Source organism: Hypoxylon trugodes (assembly GCF_022578975.1).
Source record: "Hypoxylon trugodes strain CBS 135444 unplaced genomic scaffold F4822scaffold_4, whole genome shotgun sequence".
Classification (NCBI taxonomy): domain Eukaryota; kingdom Fungi; phylum Ascomycota; class Sordariomycetes; order Xylariales; family Hypoxylaceae; genus Hypoxylon; species Hypoxylon trugodes.
In genome coordinates this window covers 69,557-84,885 of record NW_026250019.1, presented here as the reverse complement: position 1 = coordinate 84,885, position 15,329 = coordinate 69,557, and the positions used below count along the sequence as shown (strand labels likewise).

Here is a 15,329-nt window from a genome sequence, read left to right as displayed (position 1 = left end):
AAGAAAAGAAAAGAAAAAGAAGAGAAAAAAAGTTTGAGCAAAGCCTCTTCAAATGGAATTGTAACAAGATCACGTGGGCGTTATACCGAATTGGGGATATCAAGGTGTACCTTACATAAGAGAATTCCCCGCCGGCGAACCCCAAGACCGAACACACCCCGCCTTCGGAGCAGATAGGGAACCCTGGATAATGGAAAGATCGAAGCTTCCAATTGGGAAATGGTGAGCTCACGATAGGCTGATTTTTATTTAGCATAGCACTATCTTGGGGGAGGTGCCCAGCTCTTTCTTATTAGAATACTCCGCCGGTGAGAAAGAAGGTGCAAGCGACAAGAGGAGCCGACTTCGCTTTTAGTCTCTAAAGAAAGTCGCCGTGAATTTTTAATCAATTTAACTTCATTCAATTCAATACTCAATCAATTCCATTATGGCGATATAGACGCAATTTTTTCATTCTGGTACAATATTTCCCAACGGCGATCAATCTCAGACATTATAGCGCCACAATATTAGAAAAGACGATCCTCATATTTACATCAAAAGATACGAACCAATTAACGACGACCCATGACCATGGCTCTCTCCGCCCTTCGAGGCACATCGCGTGCTCTTCGTCCCTTATCGAAATGGTCTACTCCAGCCACAGTTCAATATATGACGAGAAGGACGCAATCTTCTGTCGCCTCTGATGTTCAACAACGTGTATGCGACACCCCAGTCGAATTAGAAATAGAATAGAAGATCGGGATGAAGGTTATACTAATACATCTGGATAGTTGCTCTCCGCCCATCTTCACGATGCCGACCCCGCCGTATTTGACATTATCGAGAAGGTATAAAATACTACCATCGTTATTCCTACAAGCTAGGTGTGATGGGAACTAGGTGCTAACGACAATGTCGCGACAGGAGAAAAATAGGCAAAAGCACTTCATTAACCTGATCCCCTCCGAAAATTTTACCTCACAAGCCGTTCTCGATGCGCTAGGCAGTGTAATGCAAAGTACGAATAAATCATAGTGACCACTAATATGTCCGAGCTAACTCATCGCCCATAGATAAATACTCAGAGGGTTATCCGGGAGCAAGATACTACGCAGGCAACGAATTCATCGACCAGTCCGAAAGATTATGTCAACAGAGAGCACTGGAGGCGTTTGGTCTTGACGAGAAGGAATGGGGAGTCAACGTCCAGTGTATGTTTATACACGCCACTCCATGCCAGTCGTGTATCCATGGTGTGCCCATCGCTAATCCAAGTTTATAAATAGCACTTTCCGGTGCTCCCGCAAACCTATACGTTTATTCCGCCCTACTAGATACTCACGATCGACTCATGGGATTAGATCTCCCTCATGGAGGTCACCTTTCCCATGGCTACCAAACCCCGACGAAGAAGATCTCAGCCGTATCCAAGTACTTCGAAACAGTCCCTTACCGACTAAACGAAGAAACAGGCTTAATCGACTACGAAAAGCTTGACGACCTTGCCCAAACCTACCGACCCAAGATTATCGTCGCCGGAGCCAGCGCTTACGGCCGATTCATCGACTACAAGGCGATTAAGGCCACGTGCGATAAAGTGAACGCATACCTACTCGCCGACATTGCGCATATCTCGGGTTTAATCGCGGCTAAGGTCGTTCCCGGCCCCTTTGCGTTTGCCGATATCGTGACAACTACGAGCCACAAGAGTCTGCGCGGTCCTCGCGGTGCCATGATCTTCTACAGGAAAGGCGTAAGGAAGGTCAACCCTAAGACGAAGGAAGAGATATTATATAACCTCGAGAACCCCATCAACCAGTCGGTTTTCCCTGGCCATCAAGGTGGCCCTCATAACCATACCATCACGGCACTAGCTGTGGCACTGAAACAGGCCCAAACGCCAGAATTCCGAGCTTATCAAGAGCAAGTTCTTGTGAACTCACAGGCTCTCGCGAACCGCCTAGGCGAATCCAAGAGCAGTGGCGGACTTGGTTACAAGCTCGTGAGTGGCGGTACAGATAACCACTTAGTCCTCGTAGACCTAAAGCCCCAGGGCGTCGACGGCGCTCGAGTCGAACGAGTCTTGGAGCTTGTTGGAGTAGCTAGCAACAAGAACACGGTACCCGGAGACAAGTCCGCAATGATACCGGGTGGTCTGCGCATAGGCACGCCGGCTATGACGACACGCGGCTTTAGCGAAAACGATTTTGTTAGGGTTGCCGATATTATCGATCGCGCGGTAACAATCGCGGCAAGAGTAGATAAAGCAGCACGCAGCGCGGCTGAGGAAAAGGGCGAGAAATACAAGCTCAAATTCTTCTTCGACTTCCTTGGCACCGGCGAGGAAGACTCCGAAATTGTGCAGCTACGCGCTGAGGTCTCGGACTGGGTGGGAACATATCCTCTTCCTTGGGAGGAGCGACAATGACGTTGAGGTGCATTTATGAGGTTGTGACCGCGACGGGGCGGCACAACTTGGGATATTGAGGGTTGGGCTGGAAAAGGAGGTGGGTGTGGTACCTCGTCCGTCCAATGCTTCTCCGTCTTGCCGCTGTTGGGCATTTCCCCCTTGTCAACAAGCAAGGCGGGCGGCGTGGGTGGGCGACACGGGAGACGTGGGCAACTAAACACGTATGGAATGGCGTGGATGCAAGAAGGGTAGCATTGGGGAGTTTTCGGATGGGTTCCGCATACAGGAAATATAGAGGCGGGAAACCCTCATGATTTTTCGTGATGGCCTCATTTGCATTATTTCGGTTTCAACAACAAGCATTTCAACATTGCAGATCTTGTCTGTATTTTGTTCGGGGCGGTGCATGCACGTCGTACGAAACGTCAGCGAGACAGGACGGACGGATATCTGGTTATTGTTTTCTACTGGTGCTGGCTTGGCAAGGTATATTTCGGGAATTAACTTACCTAGGTAGGTCGCCAAGTAACTATGTAGCTATGGATTTACTTTTTTCGTAAGAACGAATCAAAAAAGGAATAAATGCATAACGATTAAATTTGCTTGTGATAGGCAAGGCATAAGAAAGATGAGGTCATCACGGCTACCGTCGCTGTGTAATGTGGAAGTACCAACACGCGAGATATAGATATTTGTCAATGTGGCTTGTGAGAGGGCTTGTGTCGGGGATCGATATATAGTGCTCGATCTCGATAAGGCAGATGGGAACTGGCGGCGGGTATGCAAGGGAAAGACTGTCGTGACCCCCTTACTTTGTGGTAGCGTGGTTCGGTGTGGGATAGGAGGACCGATTCGTTTGCTTAGGTATCTATAGACTTACGTGCAAGACGTCAATGCTTGCTAGATTTGTGACAGAGACATGCTCCTGTGAAGGTTCACGGGGATCGGACGGGAGCGGGCGGTATAGAATGAGAAGAGGGGGGTTGAAACTAAATGTGTGATACCCGAGGTATTGTATTCTGTAGAGCGCAGGGATTAGAGAGAAAAGTCGGTTCTTGATGGCTATTCGTTGAAGTAGTGAGCAGGTATGTTCTTGCTCGGTTAGAGATGATGAAGAACGTAAGGTGACTGTGAGAATATGTACTAGGGCTTATTTTTAGGCATCTCGATGGACATTTCAGAGTGAAAGTCGAATATCTGAATATTTTGAGGTATCTATTGTTAGTAAGTCGCTTGGGGTTCATCAGCATACCACCGGAATGGCTATACAAAATAGATAGTCTAGAATATGTCGCTTAATCAAAAGTGAGATTATAGTCTCCGGGTTGCTTATAATGGCTGATGGAATTATCTATTCCATTATTTCTACAAGGATATCAAAGTCGAAAGAAAACCAAAAATGACCTGATGCTATGTTTCTAGAACTTATTGAATACGGTATTTTCTCATTACGGTTACTTCCTGTTGATTCTACCGGTAAGCATCTTACCACCAACATAATATCTGGTTAATTAGACCTTTTCGCGTTCAGCTGCCCGGTATAATCCCACTCGTCACTTATCATAGTTATTGTCGTCGCAACGGCTGTTACGTCGTCATCTGCCTACCTAATAACCCATCCCACGTCTGTCAAATCTTGGTTCCGAAACGAAACTATGAACCCGTGTATCCATTCCCAATCATTCATCCCCCTCACTCATCAACGGAGTGCGGGGGAATGAACGGCTTAGGAGAGAAGTAGTCGAATTGAAGTAGGTAGCCATGCTGAATAGGGGATGACTCAAAAGTACGTACATACGGGCGAACCCAGGAAAAGAAAATGAGCAGCGTGCCGAGCGGGTAGATCAGGGTAGATCGCCATCGTATAAACTGGCAGATAATGTTCGTCCGTGCTCAGATTCGCGGGAGGTGGCGGCTCTGCGGAAAAAGGTTTTTCTGAGAGGAGCGGAATGTGACTTTGGGAACGACTTCACATCGTCTATCTTGCTACCTAGGCTTGCTAGGAAAGCAAGCATGTGGTTGGATGTTGTATGTTGTATGTGTGTGTGCTTACGTACTTACAAGGCAACTTCTTCTGGAAACTCCACGATGGATCGACGAGATGTTGGGGGAGAGATGGCGGGGATGTTGCAGATCTTATACCTTACCGATTCGCCATGTGGCATTACACCAGGAAACGATCAGCTCGCCGCTATACAACGTAGTAGATTAGTATTGTCCAATACCGTATTGTTGCTTGATAGCCGCGAATCCTTTACCTATGTGGTATCCCGACTTCGACATCTATTAGTATTTATTGGTGGTTGCTATTTGTATGGAAAAGTCGCCAAGGGGGATCACTTCTGGGTCCTCGTATGAGTTCAGCTTTCATTATTGGATGAATAACTAGGCTGTTCACCAAGTTAGGTACCTACATTACGGACATGGGGAGGGGGCTGGGAACAAGGGGGACCCCCTCACGTCCGGATCTATGGAGGAATCATTAATCCATCCAATGCCACCTGTCGCACTACTTATGTAGTCATCAACATCGGAACCAGAGAATAAGAATAGAAAAATTCCAATAGAAACAAATACCCTATGTCACCGCGCCGACCTCCGTTTCTTAAGTGTTTTTATCATGCTACAGTACGGCGCGGTACGGTGACATAGTCGTCATCAAGCAGCAGCCACACAACAAGGGTTTGCTTGTTTAGTAACCTGCTTTTCTTGGCTTCGAGGGGGTGGTCTACTAGGTAGTTCATTTTCACATGCATCGAAATATAGATGTATCTCACCCTTCTACCCTCCCCCAGCTTTTTATTCTAACACGGAATGGGAATACCTGCATACATACACCATCATTTAGTTGCCTAGGGGTTCCCCCTTATCTCATCAACAGTACTGAACTAATCAATCACCAACCAACGAAATGACGAGCCAACGATTGGATATCTCACATTACGGTAGAATACCGCCCTGGAGATTATTGTTATTTTTTCAGCCCTTGCCCCGCCAAGGCCGCATCATCACTCAACTACTGCACGGCAGCATGGTAAAGACGACCCTGTTTCGAATACCCCCATGTCCCTCCAATCAGAAATAAAGTGTCTTCTTATGACAATATGCTGCATATGACGGGTCATTGACGGCGCCTCTACGGCTTCTGTACGTTTTTTTCGAGGGTTTTCACCTGTCAGATTGGAAATTTTCTGTGACCGCCTCGTTTGCTAGGACCTTGACGCTATTCCCTACGGGACGTCACCGTGCATGATATGGTGGCATTTCTTTAGAAGATGAATAGGTTTCACAGCAGTGCGGAATTGCTGCATGTCTCCGCGCACATGCTCTAGCAATTCTGGAAATGGAATTCACCGTCATGGTATTGACACGACTCACGAGTAAACTTTCCGATTCTGAATTTCTTATTTCCGAATTTGATTTCTCCTAGCTTTGGTCTTACATGCATTTGAGTAGGGATGTCGCTATCTCTATATATGATGACTACATGGATGTAGAGAATTCCAATAGGCTTGCCCATGTGAACAAGAGTTAATATATAGATTCCCCTATAAAGCCAATCCGGACTACTGGGTTCAAGCTGCGAAAGAAATAATAAAATAATATTTTAGGTAATTCCTTGACTCGTAACGTTTCTTTATGCTTCTCGATCGATTCGTACTACACGTGGATACCAAGAAGTAACTAAGAGTCGAATGATTGTGACAGTAGATGACGGAGGATGGCTATGTTAGTTGACAAGCAGTGGGAACGACTCAAACCCACAAGTATGAAGAAATAAGGGATGTTAGTGTTGACCTAGATAATAAACTATGGACTTCGTATTGTCTAGACTTTCGATTTGTAGCATCTTATCTGGTTATAGCAATCCGAAAATATTGGGTACTTTCGATGCTTCTCGATATCTTACATTAGCAATAGGGAACACAAGACACACCCATTTTATTGTACATACCTACATACATTACAACACAATCATGTGTTTTTTTTTTACGGGCTCCATATCTTCCCTGTTTCAGACAACACTAATAAAATCCATTTTTTTTTCCAATCCTTGTGGATATCCTTCCCCAAGATCTACGTTTACTAGCATAACAAGTGCTGAAGAGTGGATTCGGACTATGGCGAGAAACAGCGGTAGTGCCTATTAAGTGCTTGAATCGAACCCGACGACCGCATTGTTAATCATTCAGATACATGGGGAAAGTCGGGGCGGTACAAGATGACGGGTCCGGGGGAGGAGTAAAAATTCTGGATATCGACATGGCGGCATACGCGCGTCGGTGGATATAGTCGATGATCAACTTGTTCTTATTCGGTCGGTCTTTTTTAGTCTTTAGTCAAGTTATCAAGGTCGTGTTTTGACTATATTTTAGTTATAACTTGCTGATAATGATATGTACCCTCATCAGAGTAAAGTAAACAATGACGGGAATCTTTCCCTGTATATCACCATCTACCTAGCGGCCCCGTATCCGCTCCCGCTCTTCACTCTCAAACTCTTAAACTGTATGTAGGTCTCTTGAGTATGGATATGTAGGTGTCTGAATCGATATCTACATTTAGACCACGGGAGCACGTCAGGTGTAAGGATACATATTCTCACTTCCCCCTTACATACATACCTACATACTTTTGTATGTATATATATACGCACTCCAAACTAGTAGAGAGAGGGGCATGGACTAGTTTGGATACTAACATATGAACGTGAACATAAACATGAACATGTTACCTGTCTAAGATTAGATCAAGTGTTTCTGTTTCTTGTCTACGGCCAGGATATCCGGAAAGGGGAGATGTTCCTTTCCGTTATAACCGCCGTTGTAGCACCGTTCACAGGCTGATTGTCCCGTCTCTTGCCCCATAAGGATATCCGTAGCCCCAGGGGAGCCGTATACGTATAGGGGTACTATATCGACGCTATAATGGGTAGACAGGTAGAATGGTGTATGAGTGGTCAAAAAATGGTGTGTGAATGGATCTCCAGGGGCATGTTAAGGTCTTGGGTTGGAGGGAAATGGGGGTCCACGGTTTGGGGGGCAGTTTTTTAATTGAGGGGTAGGGGTTATAGAGGGGGTTTACAGAGGGGGTAAGTACCCTTGTAAGTACTGGAGTTATACTAAATACATATAGATGTACAAGTGTATAAATAACAATAATGGGGGGGGGTGTATCGGTCAAAAGGTGGCTAATGTTGCCGAATGCTGCTGCTGCGACGAGAAGAAAAAAAAAAAAAAAGTGAAAAACGCCGAACAGGCTTTAAGAAATTATCCCAACATTGCATTAAAAAGATTTAAAAAGAGCCCCACTAGTACCCACATATTTACATGCGCTTGACGTCACAAGTTCTTTTGCGGCTTCTACTTTCTTTCCTAACCGCCTGCACAACCTTTTCAACTCAAACCACTCAAGCCAACCAGGAACCATTCACAACTCACACAACCCATTCAACTCCTATCTTACCCGTCGAAACAAGGACAGTGTCCCAACTTACTGTGCGGACAAGTACTCTTTTCCCTCCCTTAACCGCCCACGTTGTACCAGATCTCTTTGTATAAGCCGATGAGGTACTATCATCCCTAAACGCGCTTTTAGATAATAAGATCACCTAGAGAAGTCCGCCCATTGCAACATCGAGACATCTCAAGCCATCCAAAAGCCATGGCTTCTCGGTCCGATCTATCAGAGATCCTTGTAACAAGATAACAAGACCTACCTAGGCTGCTTAGATGATGCCTGAGTGAAGCCTTGCAGGCTGGCAGGCTGTGCAACTGAAAAAAGCAACACAAAAAAAAGGCCGGATAGAAGGCGGACTTCACTTGATACGCCATAGTTGACTTGATTGAGCCATACGAGTCCATACGAGTCCATATCACCATTATCAACACAACCCAACGTTGACAAAGATACGGCCCTGTTCGCACCAGTTATGATACCATTCCATATTACGGCCCGAGTCATATTACACCGCCGCTATCATTTTCTTCGAGTTTTTACAGGCTTCAAGTGAAGATTTAGTTTACACGTGCCTCGAACCTCGAAGGAAGTTGGTTCGGCCTATTCTGACTACTACCTTGACGCCTAGTCAGGCAGTTCAGGTTGCTTCTACAGCCCTGTACAACTTTTTTTCTTTTTCTTTTTCATTTGGCCTTATGTCACCTAAAGAAATCCAACCTGATGGCTATTTGGGGATATAATCCATGCATCGCTTGTAATTATCCCGATGACTACCCGACCCAAGCGGGCTGACGGCTTCTGATAACACGACAATGACCGCCCACATACCTCCGTCATATATTGAAAATACTGACGCACGGACAACAAAGAAAAGCAAAAAGGTTCTAAGCCAACTAAAGAATCCACCGGTCTTGTTGGTTGGTTGACTTTTACCGCTTCCAGCAGCCACAGGCAACCTCTAGAAACATCGAGGAGGTACCTATGATTACATATTCGTACAGTATGAAAACTATAACTCCGCGTCGCAAACCCGAGAGATAGCACTGCTAAACGCGGCGTTCTACGTATCGGATCATATCCTGTTTTGGCAGCGGCGTCCTCCATACCTGTCGAGGCTAGAGTATTAGGTCCTGCATACCACGAAGACTTGTCGGGTTCCTCGACGCCTCTAATGTCTGACAAGGTCCTTCTTTGCTGGGTTCGGCAACCCAAGCGAATGATAAAGGAAAAGTGAGACCCTGATTTTCGATCCATGCGAGTTTAGTAACCGGGTATGTTACCTCATTGGCTTTTTACTATATCCTACGTACCCTGCGTACCCTACATACGTATCTAGGTATACAAGGGTCCTCGAAAACCTCACCCCCATTGCCTCTTCCTCAAGGTACATACCCGGGTACGTAAGGTGGTCCTTGCGAAGAAAGAACCCCTAGGAAAGTTACGAACTCGTGCTCGTACCCAAACTCAAGGATCCCCCGGGTCCATCGACTTATGTATGACCGATGATGTACAGTACACACATACATACATCGACGATGGCCACTAGATGCGCCGGTGGCCGAGACATAGAAACAACTTCAACGTTACAGGCCAGTAACGCTAGACACACACAAGGCTGACGTTGACAACGGTGACAGCATCAAGACCATACCAATCCTCGAATCTACCTAGGTACTTCGCCATGGGGGTTCTACAGTATGAATTAGATACGAAGGTACGTCAATTTTCATTGGTTTCCCGCGCTCGGCGACTCAAATTTCCATCCTTTGTCTGCGTCTCTAAAGTACCTGGGTAAGCGATAACCGAAACCGTTTGCCTTCCAACTTATTTTCATATTTATTATTCCTCTCATTACACATGCCTAAGTAGGGATATACCAGGATATACTGCTACTACATTCATAGTAGTATATACTAGCCCTGCAAGGTAGTATAAGCCCGGATCCACACAGCAAGCACACTCTCATCCACACACTGCCCTTGAAGCTTGCCATGGGTTGCCTTGGGCGGCATGGTCCAAACTGACTAGCATGTAGCCACACATCATTGTACATGTTAAGTGATATCCACTTATTCCTACGTACCTCCTTGAGATTACATGTTGTATGTAGGTATTCATTCTTGTTGATGGTGTCGAGTGACGGTTTATGTTCACTGTTTACTATTAGATGTACCTACGTAGGTATAGACAAGAGAACCACTCTTTGTCCAGGCAATTTTCATATATATAAACATCCCCATCCCCTTCTCTATTCTTCTCTTCAACCCACATAATCAACATCTTAGCTCACCAGGAGTTCGAGTCTACCCGCCTTGAAGTTATATCTGAAAGACATCTAGTACGACAACGACTGTTCAGTCTTGGCTGGTCCTCTTCAAGCTTTCACAACTACTTTTTTGCTTTTATCTCGCGTGTAGAGTTCGGTCATTACCATTTCATATTCCTCAACAACCTGTTTCACCATGTCTTTGGAGCCTCAGCAACAACCCACCTTCCACCGCGGCAGCTTTGTCGACGAGATCGAAACAGCCCGAACTGATCTCGCTCGTAAGCTGCTCGTCGGAGACTCCCCACAGGCAAGCCCTTCTGAGTCGGAGACCGCCCCGTCTCTGAGCCCGACCGCCAGCGCCACTCCTTCCAGCCCGGAGTCGGATGCTGCCATCTCCCCTATTTCTCCCCCTGTCGACGATCAATTTGTCGCAGACAGCTTCGCCTTCGCCTTCGATATCGATGGTGTCCTCGTCAGAGGTGGCCGTCCCATCCCTGAAGCCATCCAGGCTATGAAGGTTCTCAACGGCGACAACCAATATGGAATTAAGATGTAAGTGTCTTGGCGCTTCCTCCAAAACCCAATATTGGACCATTTACTAATTTAAAATAGCCCGTACATCTTCTTGACCAACGGCGGTGGCAAGACCGAGGCCGAGCGCTGCGGCGACCTCTCCCGCCAGTTGGACATCGAAATTTCTCCGGCTCAGTTCATCTGCGGTCACACACCTATGTCCGAGATGGCTACCAAGTACAACACCGTTTTAGTCGTCGGAGGTGAGGGCGAGAAGTGCCGTACCGTTGCACAAGGTTACGGCTTTAAGGATGTTGTCACACCCGGCGACATCATCAAGGCTGATGCCGCTACCACTCCGTTCCGCAAGTTGACCCCCGAGGAACTTCGCAACTCCAAGGAGCGGGACTTCAGCAAGGTCACTATTGAGGCTATCTTTGTCTTTGCCGACTCCCGCGACTGGGCCGGAGATCTCCAAATTATCTTAGATCTGGCCATGTCTAAGGGCGGTCGCATCGGCACTCTTTCCGAGACTTTCGACGAGGGCCCACCGATCTTCTTCTCTCACAACGATGTCGTTTGGTCTGCCGCTCACGACAACGTCCGTCTCGGCATGGGTGCCCTACGGGGTATCGTCGAGTACACCTTCAAGGAGGTCACTAAGGGCAAGACATTAGAAACACACGCCTTTGGCAAACCTCAAATCGGAACTTTCGAGTTCGCCACTCGCCTACTAAAGCGATGGCGCAAGAATGAGCACCATCTCAACGCACCCCCTAACACCGTCTACTTCGTTGGTGACACACCCGAGAGTGATATTCGGGGAACCAACCAATATAACGAAAAGGCCGAAAACGACTGGTACAGCATTCTGGTCAAGACCGGAGTTTACCAGGATGGTACAGAACCGGCCTACAAGCCACGCGTAACCGTCAACACGGTGCTGGACGCCGTAAACCACGGCATCGAGCGCGAAATGGAGCGCAAGAGGAAAATGCAATCTCAGCGTCCTCAAAAGCCTCGCTTAGCTGATATGCCCAAGTTGAGCCTAGAAGAGGCGCAAGACCTTGCTGTCTTCAGTCCCGCCGAAGAACGCCCGCTCGAGCTTACTGCATAATTATTACGAACTTATGACTAGCACATGATTCTAAAGGGAATACTTTCATGATACCACTGTTGTTTTTACATCTTATATATTTTTACTACTATTACTATTCATTACATATACTCTTCATGCATGGGATCATGCTGTGGAAAGGGCATTCGTTCGGTTTACAATGTTTGGATAATAATTGTCCTCGTTGTTGATATTGGGGTCAATAGGTGTTGTTTACCATGTCTATCTACCCATCTAGAAGACTTGTCGGATCTTGTGCATTAGGAGGCGTTATTGATATAAAACGATAAATATTTGATATATAAATTTTATATAGCGAAGCTTAATTAAAGCTTTTACAAGTTACTTTGTTATGTTCCATTTGATTTGGTGTTGTGTGACTTGTTTATGTCGGACATCGTGATAGTACCACAGTCGTCTGTCGCATTTGAGTGTCGAGTCGGTAGTACTCATCTCGTCGGTAAAAGGTTATCTTGCTACAGACACGGCACGGATCTTGTGTTCTACTCGTGCAATACTTGTACACCAATACACCAATTCATGAAGGAACGTTCAACGCACCTATCCCTCGCCAACTCCAATACACACATATCCTTTTACCATCACATCCCGACCCTACTTCACATTTTTAAGCCGCAAATCATACATAAAACAGCTACCGGATCAGTCCACCCACCTTGCGCCCACTTTCACATTGCCTCGCTTGTCCCCAACCGAATCGCATTCGCCACGATGATCAGCGGGGAAACGAGTTTCTACATATATTCGTCTCGATTGTTCTGCGAAACTCTAGAGTCTAGGTTCTCCGCATTTTTTCAGGGTCTTTTACTTGTTTTGTTTTGGAGACTTGGATTTGTAGCATGTATAATGTAGGTAATACGCTCACGCGAGCTAAGCTGCCGCCTGCCGCCAGCCTAGCAATGGCATGTTAAAGTATGCCGGAATTGGAATTAGGATCAACGGTAACTACCGACCAGCACAGGGCAAGGCGGGGGGTGCAAGCGGGTATGCGCTTTGTTGTATCCCATGGGAAGGGAGGGTTGTGGTTGGAGAGGGAGGGAGAAGAGAAGGGAAACCGGGAGAGGGTGAATAGGTGGGAGCGGGGAGGGAAAAGGGCCCGCGGATCCGATGGTGGTGGATGGTAGATGGTAGATAGGATGAGTTGACCGGTTTCAATAAGTTCATTCGCTTGTTTTTTGTTGTTTTGTCAGCCATTTTGCAACGAAGAGGCTGTCAAGTATGTACAAATCTAGGTATTTATATGCCTTTTTATTACCTACCTCAGGTACCGAAGGGTGCGGCGAGGGTAGGCAAGTAAATATGCTCATTGCAAATTAACAAACAACCCTCCATCCACCAATAGCTGCGAGCCCGTCACATACCCGCTCAGCTCATCCGAAGCAAGGAACACAGCCGGCCCGGCCATATCCCGCGGGTCTCCCGTGCGCCCCAACGGTATCCGACCTTCCATGTACGCCCGCTTGTCGTCGTCCGCCAGGTCCTCGTCGTTCAACTGCGTCCGAATCGTCCCCGGCAGCAGCGCGTTGCACCGGATTCCGTGCGACCCGAGAGCGACCGCGCAGCTTTGCATCAGCGATAATACACCAGCTTTTGTGGGTGTGTAATGTGTCTGTCGACCACCGCCTACTAATGCGGATATAGAGCTCAATCCAATTATAGAACCGCGGTGTTTTTGTTGTGAATAGGAGGAAGTGGTGAGAGGTTCTTGGGATGCCATTTGTTGCGCCGCTGCTTGTACTACGTAGAATGCGCCGTCGAGATTCGTGCGTACCGTGCGCGACCACAGATCACCGGATAATGTGAGAAATTCGGCAAATTGACATATTCCTGCGTTGCTCACGCAAATGTCTAGGCGTCCGAAGCGGGATACAGCGTGTGCTACGAGGGCGGGGCCAGTGGTAGGGTCGGAGACGTCGCCGGCGAGGTGGTCTAGGGTGCCTATTGTTCCTGTTGCTGTCGCTGTGATTTGGTCCGCCTTAGGTGTCTTGAGGGCTTCGGCTTCGGCGATTAAGGAGTCGAGGTGTGGCTGGTCGCGCTCGAGGCCGAGGTGGTTTACGACGACATTACATCCTTGTCGCAAGTATTCGAGGGCAATGGCTCGACCTATGCCTGTAGTTCCCCCTGTTATGATGGCTGTTTTGCCAAGCAGGATGTTTGTTGCCGGCATTTTTGTAAGCCTGGGTGTGGTATATTTGTCTACGTTGTATGTGATGTGTCGATTATTGTGTTTTGTCTGCTTATGCGTATATGTGTAAGTGGTGAATTTGTAAAGAAGTGTGTTTGGTGTGTTTGTTGGTAGGCACTTAGGTAAGAATTGGAGGGAGTTGGAAAGGCTAGAATTTCATCCGAGGAAGCTTTAAGGTGTGATGGAATGTAATGTGGTAATGTGATGCTTCGTATCTTCAGTCTGAATATGTGTATGTACGTTTGTGTATGTTGTATGTATGTTGTATGTTTATGTAGGGGTAGCTTCAGGGTTCTTCCTGAATATAGCGGGGTAGATTATAGCTTCCTGGGCAGGTAAATAGCTTTAACATGTGATGAGATTCCGTTATATTTGTCTAGTCGTTATTGTATGTTGTGTTTGGTGTGAATATGAGTGTATCGCGATGTCCGAATTGAAGTGTTTGTATAAGAAAAGGAGTATCTTCTCATCAATTTTCCAGATTTTACGAGCACATCAGAATAATCACGATGATGATCGACTTCACGGTCTCTAAGTTAGTAGAGCTTCTTTAGTTTATGGTAGGTCATGGTTAGCGACCCGTCCGCGTTCCATTAGCGCCTAGACTAACCCCACGATCTCGGTGCAATGAGGAGCGAGATTTCGTTCGGGACTTGGGTCTAAAGATGCAGAGTGCCCGCCTCGGCATCCCACCAGACTATTTCCGGAGATATGGATACGCTGCGAGTTGAAAATGGTTGTGTGCGATCCTATACTTGGCTTCTCATATACGTGTCCCTTATTAAGGATTATGTTTCGTCTAGATGAAAAAACATACCTACTGGCTCTGGTTATAGGGGTACATCGTGATGTAGGGAGACGAATCTATATGTTTCATCATAAGTAAGACCCATCCTGGTATTAGTGGAATTATGTGAGTCCATCGCGGGGTTCATACCACCTTATGAACGCCTCACTTATATGGATCGTCAACCTATAAAATAGGCAGCTATGCGTCATGTAATGTAGGTTGTATGGGCGTGCAGGATATTGTTGTCCTCGTGACTTTGGTTCGCACGTATGCTTCTCGACATCCATCGACTCAAAAGGACCTAACAGACGGCTTCGATAGGCTCGCGACGGGGACGGACTTAGTCATGGTCGGGGGATTGGATACCGATCCGCGTGTTAAACTAGGTCGATGAATTCTCTCATGAAACGTAATGCAAGCTAGAGCTTTGTCTCCCGTCCAATGTATGGCCCAATGTAGAACCATCGATTGGAACAAAACGCAAGGAGCTAAGGCGGCTTCCATGGCCATCCTGGCTGCCACTCCTAGTCCGACTCCTCTCCTAGTCACCCCACTGATTTGGACTGACCGAACCGCCTC

At 46.9% G+C, this 15,329-nt stretch overlaps 3 protein-coding genes across 3 annotated transcripts; 2 read left to right on the top strand and 1 right to left on the bottom strand.

Annotated features, from left to right (window-relative positions):
* The first annotated feature begins 151 nt into the window (after nt 1-151).
* On the top strand, nt 152-2,989 carry F4822DRAFT_397692 (serine hydroxymethyltransferase). The gene is made up of 5 exons (XM_051457638.1): nt 152-702; nt 777-833; nt 910-1,003; nt 1,059-1,196; nt 1,272-2,989. The coding sequence occupies exons 1-5, from the start codon at nt 568-570 to the stop codon at nt 2,411-2,413; spliced, it is 1,566 nt and encodes a 521-aa protein (XP_051315047.1). The 5' UTR covers nt 152-567; the 3' UTR covers nt 2,414-2,989.
* A 7,258-nt stretch (nt 2,990-10,247) lies between these two features.
* On the top strand, nt 10,248-12,099 carry F4822DRAFT_397678 (HAD-superfamily hydrolase). The gene is made up of 2 exons (XM_051457637.1): nt 10,248-10,676; nt 10,737-12,099. Exons 1-2 carry the CDS (start codon nt 10,318-10,320, stop codon nt 11,752-11,754), a joined length of 1,377 nt encoding a protein of 458 aa, XP_051315046.1. The 5' UTR covers nt 10,248-10,317; the 3' UTR covers nt 11,755-12,099.
* A 754-nt stretch (nt 12,100-12,853) lies between these two features.
* F4822DRAFT_195121 (3-oxoacyl-reductase) lies at nt 12,854-14,129 on the bottom strand. The gene has a single exon (XM_051453631.1). It carries the CDS (start codon nt 13,940-13,942, stop codon nt 13,079-13,081), a length of 864 nt encoding a protein of 287 aa, XP_051315045.1. The 5' UTR covers nt 13,943-14,129; the 3' UTR covers nt 12,854-13,078.
* Between the last annotated feature and the right edge of the window lie 1,200 nt (nt 14,130-15,329).